Source organism: Octodon degus, unplaced genomic scaffold (assembly GCF_000260255.1).
Source record: "Octodon degus isolate 3935 unplaced genomic scaffold, OctDeg1.0 scaffold00020, whole genome shotgun sequence".
NCBI classification, from domain to species: domain Eukaryota; kingdom Metazoa; phylum Chordata; class Mammalia; order Rodentia; family Octodontidae; genus Octodon; species Octodon degus.
Window position 1 is genome coordinate 5,202,037 of NW_004524596.1, and position 26,005 is coordinate 5,228,041.

A 26,005-nucleotide genomic window follows, 5' to 3' on the forward strand; every position below is an offset into this window, starting at 1 on the left:
TGTTTAGACACAAAGCCTTTTTTGTGTCTAGAATTCTCTAGCACTGAAAAGCATATAGGATAGTCAGCTTTCCTTAGCTGTCACAAAAATACCTCAGATACCTCAACTTACATGGAGGAAAGGTTTATTTCAATTTATAGCTGCAGATTTCAGTCCGTAGTGGCTTGGCCCTATTGCTTGGCCCTGTGGTGAGATGACACATTATGGTGCAAACACATCGTAGGAGGAACTTTTTACCTTGTGGCAACCAGGAAGCAAAAGAGAAAGAGAGGAAGCAGCTCAGGTTCCAGAAGGCCCTTGCAGGAGCTCCCCCAGTGACCTGTTTACAAGGGTGCACCTCCGAGAGGGTCCGGCCTCTCAGCAGCACCGCAGGCGAGCATCAGAGCCATGGGGAACACTTCCAAAACATACCACTCAGGTCTTAACAAATGGTTAAAATCAAATGGTTGTAAACAGCTTTTCTTAAGGGTAAGTGAAGAGCATTCTAGATCAAGGTCTATGGAAAAGCCTTTTTATTAACAGGACCAGAAAAAATGAAAGCACAAGTGTGCTCAGAATCTAAATGTTCAAGGAATTTAATTCTCAAGAATGCTGACTGTGGGAAGTTCTAGAAGTATTTTTAATTCATCTATTTCCTACCAAATCTTGGTATCAGGATTTAAAAATTCTCATAATAGAAGAATGAGTTTAGATCTCCGTGTCAGAGAAAAAAATGTAGCTATGAAACTCTTCTCCCTCTCTCATCATTCCCTTAATAGTGGAAGATGAGAAATAATGGCCTTCCTTCCAAGTCATAATTACAAATTTTTAAATGAACCATTTAGAATTTCTCTTTTAAGGATACAGATTAGTATTCAGTTGGTTCACAGCATGGTACAGACCCACGAGGTTATACTAAGTGCTGTGTGTAATGAAAGGTTTATGAAAATGACAAAGTAGAATATTATGCCATAAATCACATTTTCTTTTTTAAAAGATAACAAATTAAATATGCAAGTATTGCCAGCTAAGGTTCATAAGAGATGCTGTCTCAAAATATTTATGTAAAACATAAACCCATTTTACCTATTAATTGTAGTTAAGGTTTAATTTTAGGGTGTAAGATGTGTCGGTAGAAGAGACAACTATGTTCTAGTTTTCCTACTGACTTATGCATTATCGCAGTATTTATGCTTAAGGGGTGTCCAGATAAAATAAAAATGCATTTATCATTCCTGCAATAATAGTCACTGCATCGCCCCCAGCAGGCCATGTAGCAGCAGCCAGCTCTACCATGCTAGCCGTCACTGCATCAACTTCCATCTTTATGTACGGCATTCTTCCCACGTCTGCATTTTCCTCACACGGATCTCACGTTGCTTTATATTGTTTTACATACTTGCATTACTTTAACATTTTTATTCCCTATGTATTGTGTTAAGCATGTTAAAATCATGCTTCTATTAAACTAATATATTCACTAGAAGCCTACCAGATTTTGACAATCACCATTGTTTCTGTCATTTTGTTTTTGCTCCTTCTAAAATAATGTAAAATAACTGAATAACAAAGGACAGTTAGAAGTCATTCCAGAAACTGTCCTACCAATTTAGTTTGAAACTGGCTTATTGCTATTTGTTTCTCAATAAAATTATGGGGGAAAAAAAAAAGTCGTTCCGGTTTCTGCTAATGGTACAGTTTAAAGTTTCAAATAGTTAGTACAGATTCCTGTATTAATACAGATACCTCATTAATACAGATACCTCAACAGATACAGTTTTTAGTCAGTAAGTCTCCAAATACTTGAATTGTTTGTCAGCACATAGGGAAAATCACAGCTAAATGGAGCACTGAGTATTTTGTTTTCTATCCTGTTGTGAGAGATTGCTTTTTTTTAAGGATAAGAAAAGCATCCTGCCCCCCATGATGTGCAGTGCTATGTGACACATTTTACTGCCCGTAAGAGTAATTTCTTGTGAACATGTAAGCGCAGCGCACCTGAGATGGTGTACATTATGTAATATAGAATGAAATTCAAAGTGTTAGGTTTCTAATAATTCCCAGATTTTAACAAATGTCTTTAGTGGTTTAAAGTGACTATTAAAAATATATATATATATATATATATATATATATATATATATATATATGCAACAGATGCACTGGTTACTATCAATAGTTACCACCCTGCTCATCACTAGAAACCTACCAGATGGGATTGGGCTTCAGAAATGCATTTTTGAGTTGCATGCGTTTCGGGCCATTCCACTAAAAGGTAGAATCCTTTTGTGACAATCATGAAATAACAGCCTGTACTAAGGAGCTGTGACTGATGCTGCTGTCTGCTGAGAATTCTGAATCTCTCAAAGACTAGAGGGTTCTTGGAAGATACTGAAGCAACAGTATGTTCTGGCCTGTTCCTCTTTGGAAGAAATGTACCATCTACGTGTCTTCACAGGGGAGGAGCTGTGCTTGAGCCTTAAACAAGGCTGCACCTTGGACTGTCCCTCCGGTTTCCTGACTGATGCCCACCACTGTGAGATCTGTCAGTGCCGCCCGCGGCCCAGGAAGTGCAGGCCCATCGTCTGTGACAAGCACTGTCCGCTAGGATACCTGTACGTATTTCCTCATCCACAGAGCCGGCCAAGTGTAGTTTGTTGAAATGTCCTTACCTGTTTTGCTGACCTTTCATGTATGTTAGTGACAGAATCAGTGGTGTTCTAAGTCCAGTATCCATATTGGTTTTGTTGAGTAATTCAGAAAGCAAGGAGATGATTATGTTTCTGAAGATAAGAATCAAGTTTCATTCATCCTTTTTTAAGGAAGTGATACAGATGCCATCTGGTCCTATTGGATCACACATCACATCCCCATAGCGAGCTCCTTTGGACACTGCCGGGTATTGGAGGTGGTCTTGTCACGAGGCCCCGCTGCTGTGAGTGCCGCAACTTCTCATAGCTGTAAGAGGCACTCTTTCGTAATAATTTAATTAACCTGTACTGTGGGGTCAGCTGAAGGTCAGATTAACATAAAATAAAACATATTTGTTTCTTTGGTCTGTATTAACATTTGTGTCTGCCTTTATATCAAGTTGATCCATTAAAAATTACCTTTCAAATTATTTTTCTGTTGTTCTTTCCTTTGCTGTCTTCCATCTCAATCTTTGTCTTTCCAGTTCTATATATTTAATATCAAGTCGTGAGGGATTTAAATACATCATCATCTTTTGCCCATCTTCTTTCAGTCATCTTTTTATTTTGAAAATTCTAAGCTTGCAAGGGTAGGCTTCTCATTTTAATTGGATAGTTAAATTGAGAACATTCTTAAAAATTCTTCAAATATGTCATTCTTAATTCTAAAATATAAATATGATCCAAATATAAGTATAGTTATTCCATCACTTCTATAACGTTAAGTATCATTTTTCTGAAGATAGTACAGCAGCTACTTGCTACATTATTGTGACAGTTTAGAGTCAAGGCCACATTCAAATTCAACCTACATCTTGGAGAAAAATCTCTTGGAAGATGATAAATTTCATTTTGTATTCCTAATGGTAAGCACACTCAGAGAGAAGCCAGTTAACTGTTAGGGACACCTGAGTGTTGCACTGGCTAGAAATTGTTTCACCCTCTGAAAAAGACATCTTTTTTTTTTTTTTTTTTTTTTTTAGGGAAGGGCCTACAGGGTTTTCAGGGTCTCACTACTAGATTGGGAGTAGTAGTGATCCGCCTGTTTACAGACTCCCAAGAGCTGGGATTACAGGTGTGTGCCACAACGCCCAGTCTCACGCCCAGGGGGCGGGGCTGGCACGGCAGGCTGGGAGATCAAATCCCCGGCCCCTGTGCCTGCTTGCACATGCTGTAATCCCCTGAGCTATTTGGCCAGCCTTTGAAAAAAGACATCTTGACCAAATTCTTTATGGTGAGTGTTAGGCAGCCCTTGGTGTTGCTCGACATATCAAGTGAGTGAGGTTTGTATATGCTTACAGTAGGAATGGATGGATGGATGGATGAATAAGAATAGCAAAGCCTTGATAGATCTAGAAGATGATACAGTATATAGCATGACTGTAATTCATTTACTATGTTCATTATGTTGAAGTGAGATCTTCATGTTTAGTACTTCCTTAGCAAAATGGTAGTTTGTCCCTTAGACAGTTGTCACATATTAAAGGTTTCTCACAGGCCTGTCATCTTTTAATCTCCTTCCAAGGTGAGAAAGAGCAGGTGTTTTCTTCCTGTCAGTTGGATCTCATACCTGGCCACTTAGTGTTACTTGGGATGAAACATAGGTACACATAGAGCAGTTAGAGGCTCAGGGGCCTCCTATTAACCCCAAGTCTGCTGAGGAAATGGGGAACCTGGGAGGCCTCAGCCCTCCAGCTGTGAACCTGAGGAAGAGAGGGAGAGGGTAGATGAGTGCCTTTGAGTCATTCTTTTCAGAAAAAAGAAAGGATTTGGTTTTTATAAACATTCATTGATTATTTTACATCATCTTCCTAATCAATGCAGAATTTAGAAAGAAGGTTCCTCCAACATTTTCTTTTACCTCCAACACTCTTAGTCCATATGTCATGGCTGGAGGATATAAACCCCTCTATCTTTTTCTAACTAGACCTAATAAAGTAGCTACTGGACACTGCTGAAGGTTTTTGTTCTTTATCAACACTCTCAAAGCCTTCCCAGGACTGTGGCCCTTAAGCCATATCTTCTGTAAGCTTAGGTAGATGCCTCATTATAAAGTTTTTCACTAGTGTCTGAAATCTCTCAGAGAATGTGTCTTGTGATGAAGCCTGGGAACGCAAACAAAAGAAGGACTTTTGTTCCTAATGCTAATCTTCAGTATTGTTCAGCTTCCTATTCATGGAGTGTCACATTTGTCTCTTCACATGGTGACACTGATTTTCCTAATTAAATCAGTGGTCGTGTCTTTGGGATTCTGACAGCCACATCCCAGAAGCTCTGAACTACTTAGGGAATTCTAAAGCGTGGTCTTGGGTGGGCCCTGGGCAGAGCCACAGGGAGCTAATTACACATCACCCCAAGAGTTGTAAAAGCAGAAGTCAAGTCATTATGCTCAAGTGGCAGTATCCCTTCTTTGACCCTCGATTTGAATGCTTGGGTATCATTTGAGACTTTTTGATTTTCTGACCTCTGGCCAAATTTTAATTACCCAGGAAGAATAAGCACGGCTGTGACATCTGTCGCTGTAAGAAATGTCCAGAGCTCCCCTGCAGTAAAATCTGCCCCTTGGGCTTCCAGCAAGATAGTCATGGCTGTCTTATCTGCAGATGCAGAGGTAAGTATGAACACACAGCCTTGGCCTCTCAAAGCAGCCAGGGGCAAGGAAACAAAGAACAGAAGGACATTTGGTAAATGAAACAGATTAAGTGATTGCTACTCTGACACAAATGCCACTCTCTGTGGGACCCTCCCATAGGACTCCATTTTTCTTTATCTTAATGGAATAAAAGCCCAGAACAGAATGTAAAGCAAGCATATGATGGATAAGCACATTAGCCAAATTAATCACTTCTTAGCTCTGCAGTTTTACTTGTCTCTGGAACTTTAGCCTAACGCTAAAGCTTATCTCAACCTCCATGAAGCCTACCTCTGTTCAGGAGTGGCATTGATACACCCAACACAGTGAACAGCCTCATTTCATTGCCCCTGAGTGTAGGTGTAGGATGCGAGAAGCGCATGCCTTTCCAGAGCCATACATAAGTACAAACCCTAGGCACCTCCTCTTCCTGAGACATGCTGCAGGGACATTCCTGAAGCCGTTAACTTTGTACCCAGCTTGCATTTTCTGCCCTTTTCACAGCCCAAGTCCTACCCATTGCATTCCAGTCTGATGTGGTTATTACCATGAGAGGTAGATGAAACAATAGAAGGTTCCTGAGTTTCCTCAGTATTTTCTCCAAGTTGAACAGTAACCACCTTAGTGGTACTTGAAGGGTTTGTAGTTAACAAAAATCTAACCATTGTTTCTGTTGTTCTGAGGGACAAAAATCTAATATTGGTAGGGGCCCAGGATTTTTCCATGGGGTAAAGCTTCTGAAATGATTTTCTTGTATTAGTTAAACATATATGTAACATCCATTATTAAAACCAATGCTTGTTTGTTGTGGAATTATGACAAGGTAGAGTAAAAGGAATAAAAATCAGCAATAAGCCTACCAGAAGAAGAGAAGCAATTTTGCAAGCTTTTGTCTCTCTCATCCTTTTTTCCCCCTCAAACCTGAGAGCCTATTGACTTAAATTCCTTCCCCGAGCATTCCCCACGTCACTGACTGTTCTCTGTAGTTGTGACGCGTGGTGGCTGGGTTCCATCTCCTGTAAAGACACTGCAGGCCATTTCTCCTGTGCTGTAGCTGCTTCTTTACCAGGCTGCCTTTGTCTGTCCAGAGGTCCCTGCTTCAGCCGGGCCGCCTGTCCTGTCAGGCACATGCCTGTCCATGGATGGCCATCATCATAAAAATGAGGAAAGCTGGCATGACGGGTGCCGGGAATGCTACTGTCACCATGGACGGGAAATGTGTGCCCTGATCACCTGCCCAGTGCCTGCCTGTGGCAACCCCACCATTCGTCCTGGACAGTGCTGCCCGTCATGTGCAGGTAAAAGCTGGCTGCCCTCTCGTGTGCTCCAAATGTAAACGACTTCTGCCTTGTGGGGCCTCGTGCACACCCATGACCCCGGGGAAGCGCAGGGACAGCACCTGGGATACCTTCCTGTTGTGTGGTGTGTGTTAGCAGCAGCCACAGAAGCACCCGGTACAATAAAGGATTAGCCAAAACCCAGAGAAAATGTTAAACCTCCAGCAGCTATTCTCCTTATTTTTGGAGAGTTTACTCAGTGATGCTGATCTTTGAACTGCTTTTCTGTGAAGGTTTCTGGGTATATGTGCTTAAATCCAGCTGTACATTTTACTAATGGTGAATTAAGGCTGAATACCTTAGTTAGTCTAAGGAAATGGTTCTAGTTTTATTTCGTAAAAGCTTACCAAGTAATATTGGAGAGGAAGCAAAGTATTGAGGTCTGTGGTAATTTCCTGTTTTTAAATAATGTACATGTGGCACTCTTGCCAGATGAAAAACTTCAGAGTGACCAAGGCCACACATTGAAACATATGAAGTCATAATGATGGTAATCAGAAGGAGATACTAGAAGACCAGAACAGATTTGTAATTCATGGGGTTTGTACTGGGATTGTCAGTAGCAGTAGTTACTACCATAATGCTCCATCTAGTGCCTTTTAGTTTAAAAGCTCAGCACAGTCTTAGATGTTATTTTCCTTCTGTGTAGGTCACTTTCAGTTAGAGGGAAACTACACTTAGGATGTCTGGAAAACAGACACAGAAAAATTAACTCTCTTACCCAAAATAAAATAGTTGGAAGGTCAGGGAGCAGTGCAGTTTCCAAAACACATCAGATTTCTTTTAAGGTTTAAACGTAGGATCACGTTTGAGAGTCATAATTATCTTTTTTCTGGCCCATCCTGGTAATGCCTGTCCATCTACGCGGAAAGTATGGCCAGGAGTTCGAGGCCTGGTCCTTTGCAGCAAGGCAGGACTAGCCAGGGAGGAGAAAAGGGTTGTGGCCTGGTTGTACCTGTGGTCCTTACCTTGGCAGGGCACAGGCAACAGCACAGGTGAAGTCCCTCAGCTCTGAGATGCTCAGCTCAGTAAGTGTATGTGCAGACTGGCAGGGAGTTCCCACACCCTGTACAGAAGCAGAGGCAGAAAATTGCAGGATAAGTGGCTTATTCTGTTTCCTCACAGTTCCTTTGCATGTACTCTACATCAGAACTCTTTACTTTTCTTGTATTTTGCTAGTTAACTCTGCAAAGCTGCTGTGTCCACTACGTTGGAAGGCAAAGCAACAGCTTAGTATTAGGAGTTGTATTGGGGGTGGGAAAGTCCTTTTCCGCATGAGATACATTCTTTAATCACAGGAGGTTGTAGAGAGCGTGGACCCGCACCTGGCTCTCCGCTGACACGAGTCCTCCTTGGCAGAAATGTCCCAGGGTCAGAGTGTGAAAATGGACAGACATGACTGAAAGTAGACGAGCAGCCCTAAACTGAGTCATGCAACCAGAGATAGCTTCCACAGTTAAAGAAATAAGGGCAATTTTATATAAACACGCAGTGGTTGACGAATTAGTGTGTGGCTAGATACACGTGTGGAAAGCACAGGCCTGCAGATGATGTGTAGGGGACGTTTTTTCCAGAATCTTTACTCTAGTACATTGTCACATGTGGGTTCTTATGACCAGAGACTCTAGGGGAGCGGCCTCATGGAGGAGTCCCCGCAGACTCACCACCCTTCAGCCGTACCTCAGAGCATCAGGCATCAGATTCTCATAAGGAGCATGCGACCTAGCTCCCTGTGTGCACCACTCGTGGCAGGTTTTGCACTCCTAGAAAACTCTGATGCTGCTGCCGATTGGCCAGGGGCGTCTGTGAGAGCAACTGAAGCTTCTCCTGCTAGCCCACCATGCACCCTCTGTTGTGCATGTAGCTCAGAGCAGGCTGTAGACCAGCACTAGTCCAGAGCAGTTGCACCCGTGCATGCTAAGTATGAAGAGTATTTTCACCCCTCTTGCATTCAGGAGCCAGCTGTTGTGTTGCTGTTGCTGTCGAGGTTGCTGTTGATTTCAGGGGTGGTTCTGGACTGAGTGGGCAGCTGCTGGACTCTTCCAGTACAGTAGCCACCAGACTGCTGCTCATGTGTTTGTTTCTCACTCCCTTCCTTTTTCCTTCCTGACCATCTCTCCAGCCCCTCTGTGTTTCAGCTGAGGCAAGAGGATAGCAAAGGAATTAGAAAGACAGGCTGCCTCCAGGCATGTCTGCTTTCTCCTGACCACCCCGTGTCATGTGTGCATTTACAATGTGCCAGTTGCTGGTGCTCCTACAGCCTATTTTGAATCTAGTCATGGATCATTTTCCCAAAATTAGAGTTTTGATGCTCTTGGAAGCAATTTTTCTTTGTAAAATACAGGAAATCCATCTTTATCCTCTTGTCCCAGGTTGTTTTTTATTCTAATTACCTTCCTGTAGCCCCTGCATATACTGGAAAGTTTGATGCAATTGTTAGTGAATGTAACATTAATGTCAGTGTTTTGTGACATGTCCACTTGGTCAAAGTCCCAGTCACTCTTAGAGTTCTCCTAAGATTAAAGCTGTGCTGAATGTCACCTCCTTCCCTGGAAGTCGCCCGCACCACTTACCTCCTGAAGATGGTTGACTGTCATGCTGACTTCTGCTTTGCGAGTAGCAACGGCAGTACACTCCGGGGTGACTTGGGGCTGGCCCTCTCCATGCAGACAGGGACCTTCTGGGAACTTCCTCTTCTGTGGAGCTCCAGGCCTGAGCGAGCCCTGGTGGTTCGGGACTGTTTCCCAGCAGGATTGGACCCTGTCAGTACCTCCTTGAAGTGCTTGTTGTATTGGGACTATCTGAATAGGGTTTCTCAATTCACGCTTCTCGTTTCCCTAACACAACTCCAGGGCAACTCCTGGTCTTTCTGCAGATATTTGAGTATTAAATTCCCTCTATCATTATCATTTCACCACAGCTCCACAACCACCTCTCTTTGGGGGAAAGAAATCATAGCTATCATCAGCCTCTCGGCGTCAAGCTTTCTGGATGATATCACCAAACAAATGTTTAGTCTCAGGTGAGGGTTTCCAGACTGCTGATTCCTTGGGAGCGGTCCTGCTCAGCGTGTTGGCCGCTGGCCAAGATTAGGTGTGGCCTGTTGACAGCAGCTGTGTGTCCAAGCAAAGGAGGGCTGAGGCTCCCAGGGATTATGAGGTGGCTAGGGCATACATCACCCGGAAGTGCTGTTTAATCTGGAGGTGTATCCATTACCCATGCAACCAAAGACTTGGGCTCCAGGACATTGGCTACACTTAATACTCTAAGCTCGCAGTTTCCTCCAGCATAAAACAGAATAATGGTGCCTACCTCACAGGGCTACTGGTAAGGAAAAGAAATAAACATGTGCTTAGGGTGGAAATATTGGACCATAAAAGCATTCAGTAAATGAGAGATCTTTATTCTTAACAACTCCTGTGCATTTCCTGGGATGCTACAACACTGCTCCACTCCCAATAATTTAGTTCTCATATTGAATTCTCTTACGGCTATGGATAGATTTGAGCCACTTGAACTGCACTTCCCATGATTAGCTCTTCTGACACCGTCCTCTATTTCTATGCGTGGAATATTTTCCCCTTCCTTGCTAGTCTCCTTAAGAATAAGTGAAATACCCCTCAGACAACTCATTTCTCTCCCTTAAAGCAAAGAGCACCAGGTTCTTCAAGAGCCAGAAAGACTATGGTTGAATCATTTTTGTGCTTTGATTTTGTGTCCTTCCCCAGATGACTTTGTGGTCCAGAAGCCAGAGCTCAGCACTCCTTCCATTTGCCACGCACCTGGCGGACAGTACTTTGTGGAAGGAGAGACGTGGAACATTGACTCCTGCACGCAGTGCACGTGCCACAGTGGCCGGGTGCTGTGTGAGACCGAGGTGTGCCCGCCGCTGCTCTGCCAGAACCCAGCACGCACCCAGGATTCCTGCTGCCCACAGTGCACAGGTAACCGCTGCCGGCTGGGTGCACTCGGCCCGGGGAGCGCCCCTGCAGGGACCCGGGCGGGGATACCAGCGGCCTGCCTCCTAAATCCATTGCCTTCTGGCGACCACATCATGCGCAGTGTACCCTGAGCTGGCAGTGCCTTTGATAAAGAAAAGAGATTTTTCCTTCTGACACTTTTTCCCTTAATCCTGTATCTCAGACTGAGGGAATGCGCCTTAAGGTTGTCCCTGCATGCTGACAGATTTCAGGAATGATTTTGCTAAGGGGAGAAGTCATCTTTATCGCTAGTAAACGTGAAGAATAGCGATAAATAATATAAATGAAATTATTTGAAAAATATAAGGTACTTTGAAACATGCCTAATGTTACCCCCTCAACCCTGTTCTAGATAATATGTTATGGCTCAGAATTATTAATTAGCTAACACTGTATGTGTAAGAACTATTTTTTTGTATCATTTCTCAGACCTTAACTGGTAAATTCTTACATGATCATACAAAATTGTGGCATGATTTTGAATGTTACTGGTTTTATAATTAAAATACTAAACACTAGAATATGACTTACAAAAGATACTTCATTTGATATAAAAAATTACCAAGTGAAGAGACTATCTAGGTTCTATTTTGGTGTTGCTTAATCTTCCCATGTTTTAAATTAATAACTACTTGTCAAGTGTTGCCACTCAGTAAAACGTAAACCCTCACTTTGTATTAGTATTTTTTCATACTGGATGTCCAGACTCCTACTAAACCAAGCACATTCCTTGTTTCAGTCCTTCATGGGCTCGTGCTGACGGTACTTTGACTAATATCAGTTGCACGTGCAGGGACAGCCACGTCACTGGCTGTTGTCACATGCGTTACGGCCACAGTGTAGCATCTTAGTACAGAATTTGGCTATTATCATCTTTACAGGCTTACTCAGTGCAAGCATTTCTAATGTAAGAAGTAGTTCGTATGTTTTGTTTTTAAGCTGTGTGGTGTATTCACACCATCTTTTTTATCCTTATCACCTTTATTCATATTTTCTGTTGTTAAAGAGTCGTGACTGTCCCATCTTCCTGCAAAAGCCCTTGGCATGGCCTGTGCACTCTGACCCTGGCTTGTGTGTGTGCATCAGGTTATTCACCTAGCAGACATGTATGCAATTCCTGAACTGAGCTGCAGGAACATGAGATTAGCTCAGATAGAAAGGCCACCTGTCCTGTAGCGCAGTCATGAGCAACCCCGCGCGCCACCTTCTGTAAATAACAATAAAGAAGGCAGAGGTGTGCCTGCAGAGGAGGGCAGCGGAGTGCCGTGGTCCAGGAAGCTGCCCCGTGGGCCGGGAGGCAGCGGAATAGAGTAGTGGCTGTGGAAGAGGGAGTAAGAGGGTGCATCCAGGACCACTAGGGGACCCCTCAGGGGGACTCTGACTGGCCGTGGTTCAGCCGTAGGAGAAGGAGTGCCATGTGGACAAGGCCGCCTGCGAATGCTGGCCTTCCTGCCTTCTTCCTACAGATCCAACAGCAAGCGCAGCCCTTGTGCTGCCTTTGACTTCTTGCTGATAAACGTAGGCCTGGGGTCTGTTTTTTCTTTCCATTTGACTTGAGGATATCCCTCATCTTAAACCCTTAACATGTTTGCTCTTAAAATGGTAACTCAGAGCATATCTATAATAATTTACATTTTAAAAGGAGCCATCCATCCATTGATCTTTTCGCTGTATTGCAGCAGCAAAAAGGTAAAACATCTTGGCCCTCAAAATAACAATGTTTTCACATCCTAGTATGCTTCAAGAGTAGCACTGCCGGGCCTGGCGTGGTGGTTCACACCTGTAGTCCCAGCACTCGGAGGCTGAGGCAGGAGGATCACTATTCAGGGCCCTGCCTGGGCTACACAGTGAACTCTAGGCCAGGCTAAACTATACAGCAAGACCCTCGCTGAGAAAAAAAAAAAAAAGAGGAGCAGTGTCAGGAGGTTTATTGCACAGCAAGAAAAATTTCATCTCTGGTCTTAGGATATGTGTTTGCTAAAACACTTCGAAAATAATACACCTGCACACAGCAAAAGCTATCCTGCATACTGAGTCTGGGGTGGTTTACTAGCCCTTCCCTCCTGCTGGGCTGCTTCAGGGCCAGACCTGGAATGGAAAGGTGCTCTCGAAGAGATGGCGTTGGTCTCTTCTTTGTAACTTTTAAATTTATTTTTATTCTTTGTTTTCTATACTTGGAAAAAAAAAAAGTATAGCATGGGAAAGAAAGGAAGGTAGCAAAGAAATAAAATGAGTGGATGAGCACCAGTTAAAATACTGCTGAAAATAAAGAGTAATGTTTGGAAGGAGAAAGCGTGCTCGGTCTGACAGCACATGCACTGCAGAAAGAAGTAGAAAGTGGGCTCTGTGAGGCGGGAGCGTGGAGGGAAGGCCCAAAGGCAGAAGCTGCGGGGCAAGATTCCAAGTGGCGCTTGCAGGGTGGATTTGGCCGAAGCGTCCTGCGTACTGGCTAAAGAGCTCGCTCCACACCCACGCTTTGTCTCCCTCCCTCACTGCCTGCACATCCTGGTGCCAGTGCAGTCTTTTCTGGGCCCCGGTAAGAGGCCTCTCGTGTCCCGAGCATTCCATTCCGCTCCTGTTACGTTGCCTCCTATTGCCATCCCTGCCGCCTGTCCTAGATTTTTAGACCCAAAGTCGGTCCTTACTCACAAGCACTACAGCAGTATCACTCATAGAATCCCAGTAATATGCAAGGCCCCATGTGGAGAAGCGTGAATCGTTCCTTATTACCAGCCAAACGAAAGGTGGCGGTGGCCAGCCTCTTCCTAAGTTCTCTGTAGCAGAGCTGACCTTGAAAAGGCCCCTGAGACAGAAAGCCCGTTTTACCCCTGTGAGCTGCTGCACATGGATGAGTTCCACAGAGCCTTACTCGAAAGAGGTCCTGGGTGATGTGGGAGCCAGTGGACCCGGTGGTGGTTCTTTTGTGTCTGTGCCTTTGGGACTGACAGCAGAAGAGCTGACTGCAAGTTATGAGGATGTTTGGGCCTGTACCCTTGCCCCTCCGAGCTGGCCTCAAGTGCAGCAGCCCCTTTGGCCCTCCCCAAAGCACTTCTCTTCACACCAGGCTTCTCTGTGGGGTGTATCTGTGAGGCAGATGGAAGGAAAAAATGACATTTAGAGTTTCGGCATCATGTGATAACTACATGTCTGTTTCAGTTATTTCTGCTTCATGGCTGAAAATAGCAGTTGATTGAAAAAGGAACATAAACTCAACAGTGTAGCCATTGAAAGAGTGTCACTTTGTTAGGGGCTTGCTGGGTACAACTATCATGACTATTTCTAGACTCGTGAATGGTGAAGATGGCTGGTAGTGTTCTCTTTCATCAGTGAAATTGACATTTCTGAAGTGAGTTCTTGCTAATTTAACATATTCCTTTCTCATATCTCAGATTTCTACTGGGGGGTTGCAGACATCTTTGATCTCAACAGATACCAACACCTCAAGAGAAATATACACTTTTCTGGTGATACTCTGTTCTATTTCATGCTAAAGCTTATCTAGGGGCCTCAGTCTTTAAACAGAAAAGATGAAGATAACTGGCAAGTGCATTCTCTGGGGTTTCACCTTCATGCACAGGTCAGATTTCTTTCAGCCATTGAATGGGTGTAAATGCCCCAACGTGGGGCGTTATGGATAGGTGTGTCTTGATAGTCTGATGCGATGACAGTCTGTTCAGGTCTTACGTGGCTGGGATTACATGTGGCTGCAAGTAAAAGAAAACCCCACTACAAATTTTTACACTAATGTAAAAATTTGACATGTATCAAACTGATTCAGTGGCTCGGTGACATTACGGCCTTTCCCTTACAGATATGAAAAAGGTATCAGAGCTACAGCAGCGCATGCGCACATAGGGCAGGCACATAGTGGAAGGATGGGGAGGGCAACGCATCACCCTTGGAAGAAAGTGAACACTCCCCCAGAAATCCTCTCGTTAGCTGCGCTCTGCAGCCTGTGGCCTGTGGTACAGTTTCAAGGCAGACAGGGTTGTCCTGATCAACTGCACCCATTTTGATCCAAGTTCTAGACCATTCCACTGGAAATAAGGCTGCAAAACTAGTGCAGGATAAACAGCAATCGCTGTACTACACCTTTTCTGATCTTTGTTATTTTGTTTTGATATTCGAGACCTGTCTGTACCTGACTTCCTGGTTGGTGACTGAATTTTTGGTTCTCAGAAACTGGCAGAGCCTCCGTGACGGGGATGCTCTTGATCCATCCGTGCGACTCTTACTGGCTGCACTGTTGGCTGGCCCGCATCGTCCCCCTTGCTGACCTTCGTGTTCACTTTTCCAGACGAACCTCTTCAGCCTTCCTCGTCCCACAACGAGAGCGTGCCTGGCTACTGCAGAAATGATGAAGGGGACATATTCCTGGCGGCCGAGTCCTGGAAGCCCGATGTTTGTACCAGCTGCGTATGCATGGATAGCGTGATTAGCTGTTACTCGGAGTCTTGCCCATCTGTGTCCTGTGAAAGACCTGTCCTCAGAAAAGGCCAGTGTTGTCCCTACTGCCTAGGTAAGATCAAGAACAAAACCAGTTTCCTCTACCAGAGGCTACTAAATGAACATTGACAGCTATTTGCCCAGATCAGTTTATATTTTGAAATTGCTTTTTCCAATTACCGCCACACAGCCCCAGTGTAGGAACTGCAGGTGCGGAAAAGCCGGGGCAGAGGAGCTCCAGGCGCCGTCTAGGGGCGTGACGTTGCTGCACGCTGTCCTGCTCCACTGTGCTCTGCTACTGTAGGGTTTTCACGATCAGAACTTCTGTGTGCCCAATTCCTTACAGTGATCTTTGTGCTCACCATTCCGTGATAAAACTTGCCTTTGCCTTGAGATTAGCTAAATAGGAAATTGTAATCTCCCTGGTTTTCATGTCTTGATACTGACTTGCTGATGCTCGTTATGCCGCGTCGCTGTCAGTGTTGACAGCCGAGGCCCACAGTGAGACCTGAGGAACGGACAGACCCCTCTCCTTCCGTGACCGCTGCTGATACGTCTTGTGAGCAGAGGACATGCGTCTATCAGACCCTAGCATCTGCACCAAACTGGTCCTGTGGACATAAGGCAGAAGCTGTTCCAGGGACCAGAAGCAGGGCCGAGACAGCTGGCATCTGTAATTAAGGACAGTCCCCACTCCCAAGGCACCCACTGTCTTTTATTGCTTTTGCATACAGTACTGTTCATAAAGTCGAATGAAAGGCACATCTCAGTCTGTTGCTTAGTGCATCCACAATCAGAGGAGCAATGAAAGATGATGCCAGTTGTATTAGTTATAGTTACAGGTGTTGTACATGTATTGTTGGAGATTTTGCATCCTTCCTGGACACAAGTCCCTGTAAATCTTTGGGGTGATGCTGGCCACAGAGCTGGATAGCAGTTAAAAACATGAGATCTGTTCTCAGAAATTTTGTGGGGCCAGATTTTTACAATGAAATAACCAGGGTATTGGGCAGGCCAGATAGCTCAATAGACTAAAGCACCTGCTTAGGCAGGTGCAGAGACCAGGGTTCAATCCCAGAGTGCCATGCCAGCCCCACCCTGGGGCACGCTGAGACAGTGATTGAGACTGGGCATGGTGGTGCAAGCCTGTAATCACAGTGCTTGGGCTGATGAAAACGGGAGGATCACTATAAGTCCGATCTACATAGTGAGACCCTGTAGACACTATACTAAATACATAAAAATAATAATAACCAGGGTATTAAAGTTCCATATATTGGATTCTCTCCTTCAGAGTGACTTTTTATGGTAGATTCTTCAACTCTTGATATCCTTGAGAGTGATTGGAAGGTATTAATAATTAATGGAACAACAGCCACAGACCCAGAATATGTGTAGCATAGCAGGACTCTTGGTAGCTTCTAGTGGCAGAGACTACCCATAAATCTTGTAGCTCCTCAACAAAGCCAAAAATATTGAGGCATATATCCAATTTAATACTACTTACTTTTTCAGAGAACTGCCCAAAATTTGTATAGGAAATGATACTGCCTTTGGTGAGACCTAAAGGACAGAGATAGACAGGGAGAAAGTGGACAGTATCTCCTCACCTGCATATCTGAATTTAAGTACTGAATAAAGGATTCTTAAATCAGCCAGGAGGGCTTGGATCCTCGCTGAAAAACCAAGGTCCAGGAGGCCTAAGAATTCCATGTCACTTTTCAGAAAAAAAGTCTTGCAACAGATCTCATCTATGTTGGGAATTCTTATATCATTTGTTTGGAGGAAAGATCCTGTTTGTTTTACTGTATAAGTGGTAAAACTAATTAGTAAGTTGTTCAAGTAGTGAATTTGTTTCCACATCATAAAAATAAATCATTTCTGTTTCTCACAAAACCATCATAAAATCAAAATAGTGGAAAGAAGCTCGCTAATCCTAGGCTTCTGTATCCACCCTTTTTCTCATTTGCTTTTTCCCCTTTTCCTTCGTGCTTCCAGTTCCTAGGTCATTTAGGCTATACACTCTTTTTAATGTGGAAGGAAAGACCAGTTTGGCCCTGATTTGTGATATTGATTTTAAGTTAGATTTCAAGGACTTTCACTGCACTGTGGTACCTGTAAGGACATGAGACATACTAGAACTGCTGGGTGTCCTCTCTCAACAACGACCTGCCCCACCCATGCATGTGTGTCTATTAACCTATTAACCTTTGTACAAGGTGGCTGTGTGGGGAGGCCTAGCATTTGATAAACAGTGCCATGTCTGCCTGTTCATCTTCATGTTTCCTGCATGTTGCTTTACTGTCAAAATAGTCTGTAAGCCCCTCCTGTCTGCGCCATCCTTCAGTTTGGCTGGATCCCTTCTCACGGAGCCCGGCTGTGACCGTGCGTTCGTGTAGTGCAGCTGAGGACTGCAGCTGAGGGGCCTCCTCTCCGGGCTCTTCACATGTGCCGCACAGACGGGCTGCGGGAACTGCGGGCCAGCCTGCTGTGCCACCACCGCGGGGCTGTGGGCTCCTCTCTGGGCAGTGATCTCTGGAGTTAGTTAGGCATTAAGCTCCAAAACCTCCCACCCCCCATTCAGCTGGCCCTTTTTTCTAGTGGGGTTTGCTTGTTTTCACCTTGTGAAGTACCCTTTTTTATCGTAAGAGAAATGAAAGGAGGTGATCCTCCTAAAGGTAGTCCTGTAATTACCAGCATTTGTGTTCCTTTCAGCTGGATTATCAAGTCACTAATGTGCACCACTAATGCTTCTCCCTTGATGTGTGAAGGCCTCGTATTATGTGTGCTAATTTAATAGAATGTGTAATATAGACATAATTAATAGGATTGATGATTAATTTTGAAAAGTGAACAGCTTTGTCTAATTACTTATAATACCCATCATTAGGGAATTCATCCCACTGGAAAGAAACTAAGTAGTAATTACCCAATCATTTTAATGGAACATCTGATTTTCTAATTTTTTGCACTGTGCTTCCTACACAGATACATGTAAACTTAGGTTTTATCTTTGTAGTTTCTTTCTCTGAAAGGGTGGTGGCTTCAGAGATAGCCTGAGTATGAATCAGGCGGAGCGCAGAAGGCTGGTGGGAATTCTTAGGTGTGGCGGTAGATGAGATGTGCGGTTCCTTGTGAATTGAAGCCTCGCCATTAGGACTTGCCTCACCGTGCGAGGTAGGGCTGATTTAAAGCATCTGTGCATGCAGGCCGCTGCTCTGGATCCTTTCCAGAGCAGATATATGGTATCTGAGTGGGATCTTCCCTGAGCGCCTGGAGACAGCAAACACGCTGGCCCCTGCGGCATGGATGCTCTGGGGACATGGACTCTGTAGGCGCTGGGCTCGGCCCTCATGGGCAGGGTCACACACAGGGACCTCTTTGGGAAGAGACTTAGACCTGACATACAGGATTTTGAGGCCCAGCCAGCCGCTGCATCATACCTGCTAGGCTGGGGAAGAAGGTGCTCGGGGTGCCCCAGCCACAGGCCTGGCAAGCTGGAGGTGTTGCTTAGTACCCAGAACATGTGACTTGGCAGAGATGCACCTGTTGTAACAGTGTGTTACGTCGGAATGTATGTGATACCTGCTATTTAATCTTATTTGTTGGCTGGAAATCCCAGGGTTTCAGTGCATCCTTTTCACTTAGGTGTTTATTTTTGGATAATAGATGTTTTGGTTTATTCTATATAATATATGGCATAAGTGTGCATGTGGTTTATAGTTTTCATTTGAACTAAGTTATGGTATTTTGATTATGTGACAGTCATCTTTAGAATGTCTTTATCATATTCTTTTAAGGATCTGTGATAATGAGCTGTATGTTAGGTCGTATATAAAAGCTATTTCCTGTAGGTTGTATGTTGTCTGATTAGGGTTTGCTATTTTTTAAACTTAATATCTATACTCTATATTATATTTGGAATAGAGCTGTTACATGGACTCAAGCTGGCCTGGCTCATGTCAGAATTATTTCTCATTTGGCTGTGATAACTGTATAATGATCTTCACTATAATTCAATAACATTTCTCCCTGCTAGGGAAGAGGTCTATTTTTATATTAAATTAACTTAGTGTACAACATTCCTTTTTCTTTATATATCTGCTTAAAGTAACTATAAAAACGGTATCTTAGATCTGTGTATGTGCGTATATACACACAGACATGTACACACACACATACAGACATGTACACAGAATGTACACACACAGATACTACACACAGAGACACATACACAGAGCTGCTACACACACACGGAGACATGTATACATGGAGAGACACTACACACAGACAGGTACACAGACATGTACACACAGAGACACATACATATACTGAGACATGTACACACAGATGGACACACACACAGACACGGACACATATGTCTCTTTGGAGCATCTGTTGGTCATTGTATATTCAGCTCAGCCCAGGAATCAATTCAACATCTTTAAAGTACTCAACTGATGGTATTCAGTGTTACACATTTTTAAACCATTATGTTTTGATAGTGGCATCTTCTTTGGAGCATTTTCACAGGTGCTTTTCCAGTGTATTTCTTTAAATTAAAAGCTTCTGGGCCGGAGAGATAGCTCAGTGGAATAAGCACCTGCCTGGTAAGCATGAGGTCCTGAGATCCGTTCCCAGTGTACCAAAAAAAAAAGCTTCTTCACATTGGAAAGAATTTGCCTTTGAGCCAAAGGGTTAGGATCACAACTGTGTCGCGTACTAACCACATGTCCTTGTGATAGGATGTAACCCTAACTCAGTTGTCTCCTCTGTAGATGACAACAATACCATTGCCATGTGTATCACAGAGAGCGCCACGAGAATTAAGTGGCAGCGCACCTAGGAGCAGACACTATGAGCAGTGAGCACGGTGCGCATGTGCACTTGTGGGGCGGGATAGGTGGAGCCGACCTGAGCGGTGCTGTGGAGCAGTGCCTCCTACCTGCTCTGAGATGTAGCCCGTGGCTTCTGCAAGAAGGACACTGGGGCATAGCATGCCAGTGGTGAGCGTGTAAAGGAGGAGAATGTTTTAGGTGGTGCTTTGGTCGTGGCCCTTGTGCTGCCTATTCTTGTCTTTAAAAGCCCACAGCTCCTTCTGTCATCTTACCATGATCTAGGGGGAAAGAGCCGCTTTTCTGTAGTGTGGATGTGTGGTAACAGCGCCTACCCTCCAACTTCTCTGGCCTGCCTCGATTCCATTCATTGGCAGAAGGGAGCACACGGGACTCTCCATTTTATTAACATTGAGAGGCTGGTCCTAAGTGAAGAGTGAACATCCACCTTGACCGCAGCAGAGAGTGTGTGTGGCCGGAGTGGTGGGAAAGAGCTGCTGTGTGTGTCTCCTGTCCTTCCTCCCCAACTGTGGGTCACTGTGGTCCCCTACACTGGGACCTGCGTTATCACAGTTAGTGGGAAAGTGCCATAAGGAAAGGAGAATTGTGATTTAATGGAAATGCAAGGGAAAGTGAATGCTTGTGAGCATTGTCCAGAACGTGAGAATAAAGACATTGTCAGGCGTGCACCATACTAACTTAGGAGGTGATCTGAAGTTACTGCAACAGAAATAAACACAGTTCAGTTGGTGTAGGTTTTATTCTGCTGCCTGGGAAGCATCTCTCCCTGCCTCTGCCCAGAGAAGCTTCCTGTCCTCCCCTGAGGGTCCTTTTCAGGTTGTGGCAGTGTGAATAGACGTTCAGTGGCCCCGTCCCTGGGGCCGAGCCTTGGAGCCCCACTGGAGTCCTGCCCCACAGCTCTTTTCTGGGTGAAGGAGTCCACTGCCCACAGCGGGAGGCTGATGTGTTTCCACAGAGAGGGGGGTCTGCCAGCACAGCCTTTTGCTTCGTGACCGGGAAGGCCATTCCAGACCTCTACGCTCAGAGATCAGGAATGTGAGCGAGACCCTCTGAACCCTAAAGGTGAAGCCTAACAGAATTCGGGTGAGATAGGGAGAAAGTTCTGCAGGGGCAGAGACTGGCCAGCCTGAGAGTCAGGCGCTCCCCAAAGCTGTTTCTAACTAGAGGCTGGGCTTCTCTACACAGGCCGCTTCTTTAAAATCCTGAAGAAAATTTGATTTGTTTCTTATTTTGTCCATCTTGGTCTTCTCTTGTTCCTGCTTGCCCCTTAGACTACATTTCTTTATTTTGAAAATGATTTCTGGGGCCCAGGAGATGGCTCAGTAGAATAAGTGCCTGCCTGGCAAGCACAAGGGCCTGAGTTCGATCCCCAGTTCCACCAAAAAAAAAAAAAGAAAAGAAAACCATTTCTGTGTATAACCGCCATGTACCAATGGATGTACCTTGGATGGTAGGCCTTGCTATGAATGAGACTGCATTGGAAATTGAAAAGTGAAATATTCCTAGAACCGTCTCGAGGAAGCCTGTGAAGTACCTAACCCATCACAGCTGCATAGTAGGACGACTGAGCTCCAATTACTGAGAAATTGCGCCCTCTTTGTATACAGTAGGAATCGGCCAAGACTCACTGTGTTTACAAGTTTGGAAGATTTCTCTTTATAGAACACAGTGAAATTTTTAATTCTTTTGTTGACTTGGAGCCCTGGGAAATCACCTGTTCATTCCAGTATGTTAGAGAGACCTGAGCTGAGCACGGTGGTGCACCCTGTACTCTCAGCCTTTGGGAAGCTGAGGCAGGAGGATGGTTGTGAGTTTGAGGCCAGCCTGAGCTGCAAAGTGAGTTCAAGGCCAGCTTGGACTGCCTAGTGAGACCCTGTCTCAAAAAGACAAAATTAATTAATTAAAGAATCTGAAGAGCCTTTGTGGCCTTTATAAATAGCCTTCCATTTCCCACCCCAGAAGCCATATGGAAGAAAACAAAGCAAAGTGGACTTCTAGGAAGGACCTCCGTAGCCCAACTGGCTTTTGCAGCAGTTAAAACATTAAGAGGCAAGAGTCAACCCCTCATATACTAAATATTTGTTTTAATTTTTTTCTCTTTAAAGATAAAAAACAAATGTTTTCTGTATTAAAAACTAAAATTATAAAATAAAATGATTCAAACTTTAAATGAAATCAGTGGACTTTTAAGCCAAAATCTTTCAAAGTCATAATGAGTTAGATCTCTGCCTCATTCATACTGCCCTGGTCCTGCAGCAGATGAAGCTTGCGGCCCACCCTTGCACTCCTGGAGTGACGTCCCCAGCCAGTTACAGTATTTTCTCAAATAGACTGCTCCTATTTCATGTGTCTCCCAAGCCTATGTTCCCAGCTCTTGATACAGAAACAAAAATGACATCACAGGCCAGGACTTTAGGTGTCTTACCAGTTAGGAGAAAGTGAAATATATGATTATGGGTGGTAGTTTGTTCTTTTGTGGGATAGGGAGAGGATGTTACAGTGCATTCTCACAGGTATACACTAACATTTTATGAAATACTTTATACTTAAGTCAGCTGTGTAAGGACACTGCTGGTAGGTAATACATAGCTTCTTCACTTCATTCACTGAATCTCCTATCATTCTTAATGTAGATGGTACCGTTGGTACCTTTGTAACATGGCCAGCTCTCTATACATCTTTTCAAAACCTTTGGTACGGCCAGGTGTGGTGGCACAGGCCTGTCATCGCAGTGCTCAGGAGGCTGAGGCAGGAGGATCACCATGAGTTCAAGGCTGGACGACATATGTAAGTTCAAGGCCAGCCTTCACTACATTGCGAAATCCTGTCACAAGAAAACCAACTCTAGCACATCCTTTTAGATGCGGACTCTCGCAAGGCTTATGAGACCCTCTGGATCCAGAAGCATCTCCCCAACAGCCAGGGCTCGAACTCTGCTGTGTCCTGGGCTTAGGAATAGTGCTTTCATCAGGCCTTGTCTCCCTGTGTAGAAAGAATAAACGTCCCACCTCGTACTGTGTTGGGTTGGTTTGCAGGAGGACTCATTTTGAGAGTGAGCACTACATTTAGCTTCTTGGCCACCAAGATCCCAGAGTAAATTACTTTCCGGACTCTGAATAGTACACAGGAGATTTGAAAGAACTGATGCAATTTCTAAAGCTGCCTAACTTCCTCCCAGGAAGTTACTCCCACACCATGACCACCAGAACAGAATTAGAACCTCAAGTATCCATCCAAGAAAGTCATCTCCGAGGCAGTGAAAACTCAGTCTCAACGTAGGTTAGGGAAGACCGGGGGACAGGGGTCTATTCGTCCATGAAGGAAAGCAGGGAGCAGTCTGGAGGTGGCTTCTTTTCAGGGCTGTATGTGTAGCTAGCATCATGGTCAGAGGCCGCGAAGGCTGTGCATTCACGTCAGTGACTGCTGAGATTCTAAGTTGGATTAATTGGGTTTTGCTGGAGCAAGCAACACTTCTAGATTTCCCCGGCCATCAGTTAGCGTCATGGTATAGTTAAATAAATAGCTCAAGAGTGAAAAACAAAATCCGGTCTCTACAGCTGAATAGGTCTTCTTTTCTTAACTTGAAAAGACTTGAGATTATGAAGTTAAGCAGTTCAGGAGGTCAGCCTGAGAGGAGAGAACATCTCAAGACCTGATCACTTCTTCCCTTTTCACATCAACAGGAATCCAGAAAAAATGAAAATGAAAAAATTCTTCAGTAGTCCTAAGTCTTATGAGTTAATGATGCTCGTATTTGAATCCAGGGAAGACAGAGCATATGCTGAGCCTTTCCTGAGTCCAGTGTCCCTCTGGCATAGCCACAGTGGCAAAGGGCTGCTGATACACAATGGTGATTATGGTTGCAGAAGAAGTCTCCAGCCTCTAGCTGCAGCTTTGCTTCTGGAATAAGCCTAGGTCATCTCATACTGAGTCTGATGAGTGAGGTACTGACCAGATCTGAGGAATCCAGGGCTGATCTAATGATGGAGTAATTGTCTTCCTGATGTGTTTTGAAAACTGGCTCTTGGGCCAGCGAGATAGCTCAGCGGACTAAGTGCCTGCTTGGCAAGCGCAGGGACCAGGGTTCAATCCCTGGTCCCTGGTCCCACATGCCATGGGGGCCATGCCCCCCAGGCACACTGAGTCGGCAACAGAGTCCAGGCATGGTGATACACATCTGTAATCCCAGCACTGGGGAGACTGAAAACAGAAGGATCACCATGAATCCAACCTGTGTAGTGAGACCCTGTACCAAATACACAAAAATCAAAGGGGCGGGGGGGAACTGGCTCTGGATGCCTTTGCAAAAGAAAATTCCAAAGCCGTACAAAGCAAGGGCGTTGCCATTGGAATGCGTGTATAGCCGACTGCAAGAATGAGAGAGCGTGTTTGTTTGCAGATATTACTCCTGATGTGTTTGTTTTAAAAATAAACTTTATTATATTAGTGTCATACCTCATGCTTTCCTTGGAACATTCCGCTCAAGTCCTTTTCCTGTGAGAGAAGGGTGGGGAGACCCATGTCGGTGGAGACTGTTTCAAGGAAGAGCGTGAAGGCTGAGTAACACACTGCTGTCTCCACTCCTTGGCAGCACTGTGCCTGCCGTCTACACGCTGTCAGGTGAAAGGAGCGGTACCCATGCCCCGGTCCAGTAGTCATAGCCACTTCTGTTTCTGTGGCCCCAGTGCCTGCCAGGAAACAGCCCTCTCAGGTCACCGCACTGCGTGGCTGTGGGCAGAAGGTGCCCTCAGGCTCCTGTCCTCAACTCACTTCCCGGGCAAGTGACATAACTGCTGCGTTCCTCACATTTCTGTGGAATTAGAACAGCACCCCGTGCCTTGGGTTATGGAGCGCACATGCAATTGACTTATTTAAAAATGCTTCACATAGGTCTTGATACACAGCAGGCATTCAAGTGGAAGTTATAAGACTACTAGGTGCTAAAGAATAGAACTTATGTCATTGTCAGCTTAAGCAAATGCATGGAAACAGTAATGTGCTGGTTAGAATTAAATGCCTCAACCCAGTTGATGGCTGCATACTTGTGTAAGACTATCCTTAATCTTATTTCAGTCTTTCTGAATACTGAAAACACTTGTACTTTAACATATTCTTTATTAGACTATGTTGTTCCCCAAAAGACCTCAGTGACTATATTACTTTAGTACACAGAACTTCAGATGGCTTAGACTTGTCCTCATGTCTCCTTGCTCTGTAAAGTCTCTAAAACCTTCCAGCACAGCTTTCTCAGATTAACCCAGATGTCTCCTGGAAGAAGTCAGTGTACCTGTAAGCATGAAAGAAATGGGGACCTTCGGACCTCAGTCAGCTGAAGTTTCCCCTTTGAAGCCTTTGTTCTAGTCCTTGGCCTTTCCTAGGAAATATACTCAAAAGCAGAATTACCTATGAAGCCTCACTGACTAAAATCTAATCTAATCTGGACCAGGTGGCAGCTACCTTAGTAAAGATTAGCCAGGGCTTTTCTAAAAAAAACCAAGAGTCTTCTATTATTTGTACAAAACTTTAGTAGAGCACCGAGCAACCCATGTCTCAGGGGGACAAGCTGTATCTGGGTTTTATGCCACATGTGAAGAAACATTTGCAGTTGTTGAGATGTGTTATGATTCAGAGTGATTAAAGGCGATGTCAGGCATTTCTCCGTTGCAGCCTCTGAAGCCAGGCTCACCATGAATTCGTGACTGGTACGTTTGGGGTCCCTGCCACCCTGCTACAGTACAAACGCTGCTCATGTTGACTCACTCGCTTCAGACACTAATACCAGCCGGACCTTCTAGGGGTCCTGAAAGTTGTGATTAGCCAAAATGTTTTTCTAGACAAGCCCAGGCACACTGGAGCCACATAAGAAGGTTCCTGCCAGTGCTGCCTGCTGGCAGAGGACTGGCATTGATCTCTGGGTTCTGCTCATCTGATACTGCCAGTCTTTTACACCCGACCTCAAGTGTGAACGAACTTCATGGCAAGTGAACTGAAGTGGAGGTGAGATGCTGCCGAGGTAATCAGTCAGGAGGAGAGCTTGAGTGAAACACGAAAGTTGGGAGAAAAGCCTAGAAACCAGGTAGGTCCT

General features: G+C 44.7%; 1 protein-coding gene across 2 annotated transcripts in view; it reads left to right on the forward strand.

The window, feature by feature from the left end:
- Window positions 1–26,005, forward strand: part of Crim1 (cysteine rich transmembrane BMP regulator 1) — a 187,767-nt gene that overhangs the window by 146,645 nt on the left and 15,117 nt on the right. Inside the window, exons 9-13 of one of the 2 annotated variants that reach the window (XM_004627610.3) lie at window positions 2,438–2,594; window positions 5,159–5,280; window positions 6,390–6,599; window positions 10,367–10,582; window positions 14,916–15,137. In XM_004627610.3, the coding sequence (XP_004627667.1) occupies window positions 2,438–2,594; window positions 5,159–5,280; window positions 6,390–6,599; window positions 10,367–10,582; window positions 14,916–15,137 (927 nt within the window). The remainder of the gene's footprint in view (window positions 1–2,437; window positions 2,595–5,158; window positions 5,281–6,389; window positions 6,600–10,366; window positions 10,583–14,915; window positions 15,138–26,005) is intronic. The other variant, XM_023711217.1, reaches the window with a different exon arrangement.